The 6,822-nt window shown below is 49.1% G+C and overlaps 1 protein-coding gene across 1 annotated transcript; it reads left to right on the forward strand.

The window, feature by feature from the left end:
- Window positions 1-1,023: 1,023 nt before the first annotated feature.
- Window positions 1,024-6,493, forward strand: LOC143012823 (potassium voltage-gated channel subfamily A member 3). Its single transcript, XM_076166145.1, has 3 exons — window positions 1,024-3,894; window positions 5,447-5,520; window positions 5,625-6,493. Exon 1 carries the CDS (start codon window positions 1,036-1,038, stop codon window positions 2,608-2,610), a length of 1,575 nt encoding a protein of 524 aa, XP_076022260.1. The 5' UTR covers window positions 1,024-1,035; the 3' UTR covers window positions 2,611-3,894; window positions 5,447-5,520; window positions 5,625-6,493.
- The last annotated feature ends 329 nt before the right edge of the window (window positions 6,494-6,822 follow it).

Consider the following 6,822-nt stretch of genomic DNA (forward strand, 5'->3'; position numbering starts at 1 on the left):
ATTGGATCAAATCTGTCACAGGACCATGCGATTGTGCACGTAGATGCCCTCCAGCATTTACTCTATTAGCCCTTTATTTTTATATTGGGTCTCACTGTTTAACACGCATGTGGTGTTCAGTATAGGGAATGACCTTCTCTTTGTGTGTGTGTGTGTGTGAGATTGTATGTCATTTTCTAGTTGCTTTGTGAAAATGGTGATTGTGTGTTTATATCCCCCCCCAAAAATGAAGGTTATTAATCTTTTAAAGGGTTTGGTGTCAAATTTGTGTTTATCACATCGACCTCTTCAATCCCTCTCCCATCTCCCTGCCCTTGGAGTTCAGTCATCAGTTATGTTTCTGACATGTGGGAGGAGGCCAGCATAACAGGGAGCATCACCTCTGTGTGTCAAAACGACCAGGGATACACACTTTCTTTCACAAATGTCGTTTTGATGATGGCACGCCAACATAAATATATATATATACTCTTCAAGGATGAACAAAGGCAGTATAAGAGTGTCCCCGAAGATTTGTGGCTTTGCTATATTTACGTCTCCTATTTCCAAATGTCCTATTAATGACTGGTGACCTTGTGAAAAAAAGGGAGAGTGTGTGTGTGTGTGTGTGTGTGTGTGTGTGTGACAGAATGAGACAGAGTAAGTGAGTCGAGAGAGAGTGTGTGAGTGAAGGGAGTCGAGAGAGGCGGGCACACCCAAGTGATGGTGTGTGAATGACGCCCGTCTGTGGCTCCTTGTGTATATTGGTGCGTTCCACGATTGGCGGAGGAGACAGAAAGGTACACAGCGCCAGCGCGCCGTGGGCGGGTGGTGGGGCTGTTTATAAACCCAGATCTTCCCCCCGTGGGCGGGAACAACAACAGTGGCGAGTGAAAGTGAGGAAAGGAAGGAAAGAGTGACACAGAGCCAGAGAGAGAGAGAGAGAGAGAGAGGGAGGGGGGCGGTGGAGGAGACGGGGCTGTGGCGGCGGCTGTGGTTGACCGGGGCTCACAGAGGGGGCGCGGCGGCCGCCCCTGTGTGCGTCTATATCCGCGCATGGACGACCATCTCAGCCTCCTGCAATCTCCCCCGCCGAGCGCGACCAGAACCCGGGGCGACAACCTGGTGAACCACGGATACACCGAGACGGACGCCGACGTAATGACCGTCGTGGCGTGTGACAACATGCTGGAGGAGTCTGCGGCTCTGCCCGGGCATCACTCTCTGGACCGCTACGAGCCGGACCACGAGTGCTGCGAGAGGGTGGTCATCAACATCTCAGGGTTACGCTTCGAGACGCAGCTCAAGACCCTCTCCCAGTTTCCAGAGACGCTGCTGGGGGACCCCAAGAAGAGGATGAGGTACTTCGATCCTCTCAGGAACGAGTACTTTTTCGATCGGAACCGACCCAGTTTTGATGCGATCCTCTATTACTACCAGTCTGGAGGGCGCATCAGGAGACCCGTGAATGTGCCCATTGACATTTTCTCTGAGGAGATCCGGTTCTACGAGCTGGGCGAGGAGGCAATGGAGAAGTTCAGGGAGGACGAGGGCTTCATAAAGGAGGAGGAGCGGCCGCTGCCAGAGAATGAGTTTCAAAGACAGGTGTGGCTGCTGTTTGAGTACCCGGAGAGCTCGGGTCCCGCCCGGGGAATCGCGATCGTGTCTGTGCTGGTCATTCTCATCTCTATTGTCATCTTCTGCCTAGAGACTTTGCCAGAATTCAGGGACGACAACAGGGACCCGATCACCACCGCGCCGGTAAACGGCACGATCCCGTATTTCATCAGCCCCTTCTCAGACCCCTTCTTCGTGGTGGAGACGTTGTGCATCATCTGGTTCTCCTTTGAGCTCCTGGTGCGCTTTTTCGCGTGTCCAAGTAAGGCGACGTTCTCCAAAAACATCATGAACATCATTGACATCGTGGCCATCATTCCGTACTTCATCACCCTGGGCACCGAGCTGGCGGAGCGGCAGGGGAACGGGCAGCAGGCCATGTCTCTGGCCATCCTGCGCGTCATCAGGCTGGTCCGGGTGTTCCGTATCTTCAAACTTTCGCGTCACTCCAAGGGGCTTCAGATCCTCGGACAGACTCTGAAGGCCAGTATGCGCGAGCTGGGCTTGCTCATCTTCTTCCTCTTCATCGGAGTCATCCTCTTCTCCAGCGCAGTCTACTTCGCTGAAGCGGACGACCCGGATTCGGGTTTCAACAGCATCCCGGACGCGTTCTGGTGGGCTGTTGTCACCATGACCACCGTGGGCTACGGGGACATGCACCCTGTAACAATCGGGGGGAAGATCGTGGGCTCTCTGTGTGCCATCGCCGGCGTGCTGACCATCGCCTTGCCGGTGCCCGTCATCGTCTCCAATTTCAACTACTTCTACCACCGGGAGACCGAGGGCGAGGAGCAGGCGCAGTACCTCCACGTGGGCAGCTGTCAGCCGCTGGCAGACGCGGAGGATCTGAGAAAAACCCGCTCCTCTTCATCCCTCAGCAAGAGCGAGTACATGGTGATCGAGGAGCACTCGATCAACAGCGCCTACAAGCAGCAGCCCAACTTCCCCACCGCCACGCAAAACAACTCTCAGAACTGTGTGAACATAAACAAGAAGATCTTCACCGACGTGTAGCCACTTGAGAGAGTCTGTGGCCCTGAACGCAGGAGGAGGTGACGTGTCAACTAACAGCTGCTTCCGCCGTTACGCACCAGCGTGTGGAAGCAGCGGCGGATCAAAGAGAGACAGCGCGAGCGAGAGAGAGACGCTGCTTTGTGCTCCATTCAAATAATCGGAATTGATCATTTCAGTTATCTGAATTCATAATTCTGTCTGGTTCCATTCGCGCTTTGGGACAAAGAGCTCCTCTAAAGTAGTAGGCCTGCTATTCTTCTCCGTGCGAGGGAATTGACCTGTTGTGCTTTGTGCTATAGCCACTATATAACCACAACGGGTACAAGTAGAAGCTTCTTTTTTTAAAACCGTGAACGAGATCTACAGATGTATGTAACAAAGACAATCACATTGTATTCACATGCGTTACCAGTCGTGATTCGTCAGTCAGCCTGTGTGTGATATTCAGAATCATTTAAGTATTTGCGCGTGTAAACACATGTAATGTCTGCATAAACACAGTTGAGCCTATAGTATCTGGATTAGAGCGTCCCGCTGTGCCTTTAGTGTGCGTTAGTCTAAGTGCTACAGTCTCTATAGGTGTCAGCCCTGTAGGTGTGTTAGTGTCTTAGAGGCTCTTTCATGCGTAAAAGGCGCCCTGGAAACACAGAGGTCAACCGGCTGTCACTGTCTCATTACGCACGTGAGAGGAGAAACACACACCGCCTTCGCACACACACACACACACACACACACACAAACACGCGCGCGCACGCACACACACACGATCAAACATGGTGCGTGCTTCTCTTTGGATTCCTCAAATATAGCCCGCTGTGAGGCAGTCTCCATGGTGACGGTCGTTTCCTCGGTAACCCCCAGTCACCGTTGCCATGGAACCCTTGTTTCCACAGTAACCTTGCAGATGGCTTGGAAGCTATATAGAAGATAATCATCTAAAAGCCTCGTCTCCAGTCTCTAATAAGTTGGGGGTTTTTTTCCCATCACACCGGCGCTTGCGTAAAATACCAAAACCAACCACACAGCAGTCAGGCCACTTCCGTGTCTATGACATGAAACAAAATGGAGCACGGAGGTCTGTTTACAAATTGACAGTACGCTCCCGTACAGCAACCCAAACGAACCGAGCGCGACCGTGCAGAAAGGCGCTCTAAGCCCCGAGACGCGGAAGGAGACGCTGCGTAAGGAAACATGAATGGACCGAAGCACAACGTGTCTGGCTGCCCAAGGATGCTCTGCCGTGGGCGCTCAGCAGAGGGCGCTGTTCCCCCACTCTTAGACTTGGTAAGTTTGGAGCACACGGTGGGTAAGGAGGTCACGATTTACACAAAGATCTTTATGGTCAATGCATCAATATGACCGACGCCAATCCTAATCAAGAAAATGACTGCTTGTCAAAAGAATGGAACATTATTTACAATACATGAGCTCAACACTCAAGCCATCTGTCCGTCTGTCTGTCTCCTTGATTTGATGTTCAACATGTGTATCATGTGTCATGCACACAGTGTGTTATGAACAGTATTCACTAGTTTCAGTATGTGTGTGTGTGTGTGTGTGTGTGTGTGTGTGTGAGAGAGAGAGAGAGAGGGGGGGGGGGGGGGGGGGGGGGGGGGGGGGGAGAGAGAGAGAGAGAGAGATGGTGCCCTTGTCTTTCTCCTTCAGCTGACTTTGTCCATAAAATGATTAGGAGCACCTATTAGACAGCGTCTCAGTGCTGCCCCCTGGCTGGCACCTGCTATGCATTGAGACTTGCTTTCTCTTCTTCCGCCATCAATATCACATGAAGGTCAGCAAACTAAACAATACCGCAAGAGCACAGGGAGTTGCTGAGTTGACGTTTATATAATTAAATGGTTCCTATACTGCGCAGCTTTGCTATCAGCTAATGTATGATGAACGCTCTGGGGAGGACCAGTTAAATGATTTATGTGCAGTTTCATTCCAGTGATTCATTTTACTGAAGCAACAAAGTATTATTTAGATGCTTAAAGAGGAACAAGTGCACAGCAATATTAGAAATTGTTCTCGGTGCCGTGTCACAGTGTGTATATATTCTTGAAACTGCAGCTGGGACGTTTATGTGGAGGTTTGTGATCAGTTTCTTGTCCGACTGTGACGGCTCAAGCAGCCAGTGAGTGCAAACACCATGCACACACATTCTGCATGGTGTTTTGTCTGGCTGTCTGCACTTACATGTGTGTTACTCTATGTAGCAGTCGTAATAATATTATTTCTACGCCGCTGCCGTCATGGTTGACCGATAATTAGGGCATTCCCATTATCCAACTGTCCCTCAGGGCAAAGTGGGAGGGCCAATGGAATGATCTCTTCATTGATTATTCCTTTCCAATTTGACCCCTGACCTTGACTTTTGTTTTCAGTTAAAACCTCCATATCAGTGATCAGCTAAGTGGGCAGCACATTTCTCAGGTCACACAAAAAGAGGAGAAAGTGAGAAGTATTGATTGGGCTCTGAGCTTTAGTGTGGAGGAGAGAAGTAACGTATTGTTTACCAATAACAATATTAGCCCCACTATTCTACTGTAAGCCCATGAGACTTGAACATGGATGTATTGATAAAGAGACAAAATACAGAAGCTGCAGTTCAGGCTCATCCTTTCACTTCTTCCTCTGCAGCTCCACAGCTAAATTTAGTTTTGTTTGTTTTTTTTGTTTGATAGCCTGCAGCAGTTTTCCAAATCACCAGGGTTTGTTTTTTTGCTTTCCTTTTCCTTTTCCTTAATAAGACCATGGCGCTGTGTGATGGAGCTGCTTCACTCCCTGGCCTCTAACAATCTTCCACTTCTCTCGACCCCCACCCCTCTTTTCTCAGGTATATGGCATTCAACCTTTTAACTCGGACCTCTCTGAACCCCTTAAGACCCAAATTGGACCTGCGCCTATTAGGTAGGTTTGATAGGAAAGTCTCGATGACATGATTGATCACATCTGTGTGTTTTAAAATGTATACATTTAAACATTCACCTGTAATGACTCTTCTTTCCCTGTAGGTGTGCAGAGACGCTTCCTGTGAGGCCTGACAGGTCAAAGTTAAGAACCGAGACAGAGCTCCCTCTGGACCAGTTTTCCCTCTCTATAAACCTGCTCTGGTAATAAGCGATGTCGAGCAGCGGACCACCACCCAACCCAAAATTCCACTTCTACAATCAGAGAGCCAGAGGTATAACACACTCCACTTACAGTTTTTGCGTGGCTACCGTTTTATGATGACCGCTGCTGTGGAGTTAACACACCTCGCACTGTATCAGGAGCCACCACGGGATCACACAAGATCCAGGCAGATAACGGACCACAGCTGGAATTGTGTCACTTGTGTCATTTCTCCACAATGCTCTCTCTATGAAATTCTAATGGAAAGATTCAAGAGGGCAACCAGTAACTTCATAAAGCACACTATTGAACTCGGAATTCCTGTGGATTTCTAAACAGTGTGCAGTCGTTTCTGGGAATTGAATCATTACAGACTATAAGTGATACGCAGCTTTTTGCTCCAGGGCAGAACAAAATCAGAGGCCAACCACGATTCGATGATATGAAACTGTGATACACATCAAAGACTGTTAGCCATATGCCTTTGTTAGATCTGTGTGCTGTCTACTGCTAATATGTGAAACGCACATATACTCATGTGAGCTAGTTACAGCTGTTCCCCCGATCCTCAGATTGACACACACACACACACACACACACACACACACACACACACACACACACACACACACACACACACACAAACAACTCTACATGTGTGATCATATGGGATCAATGTCGTCTGAGATAGGTGTTCTGGGTCTGGGGTGGCGTGTGTGTCAGGGGATGTCTGTGTATGCCAGTATTTGTTCTGTGTTGTTGTCTTAAACATGACCCATATAAACAGAACACTGTTTGCGCATCTTTATTTGAGCCAAGCTGCATCCTGCCTCCGCCACACAAACAAGAGAATGTGACGTATTTACACCTGCCAGTTATAGACTCGGCACTCTGCTAGAGGAGAGGAGATGAGCTTCTCTCCAATGTGCTGTTCTGTCTTGCAACCTGTTCCAATGTGTCATCTCATAGGGAAAATGTGAAATTGAGAAAAACAAGATTATTTATACTGAAGGGCACAAACCAGTTTAGAGCCCAAAAACAAAGACTTGTCACTTTGAGTCGAAGCTCTGTTCCGACTCCATTTCAAAGTCAATGGCT

This window comes from Genypterus blacodes, unplaced genomic scaffold, assembly GCF_046128005.1.
Source record: "Genypterus blacodes isolate CSIRO-AG114 ecotype Tasmania unplaced genomic scaffold, CSIRO-AGI_Gbla_v1 ptg000156l_1, whole genome shotgun sequence".
Lineage (NCBI taxonomy): Eukaryota > Metazoa > Chordata > Actinopteri > Ophidiiformes > Ophidiidae > Genypterus > Genypterus blacodes.

Excerpts from the sequence above, each read along its gene's own strand:
- LOC143012823 (XM_076166145.1), top strand. The coding sequence starts at position 1,036 with ATGGACGACCATCTCAGCCTCCTGCAATCTCCCCCGCCGAGCGCGACC.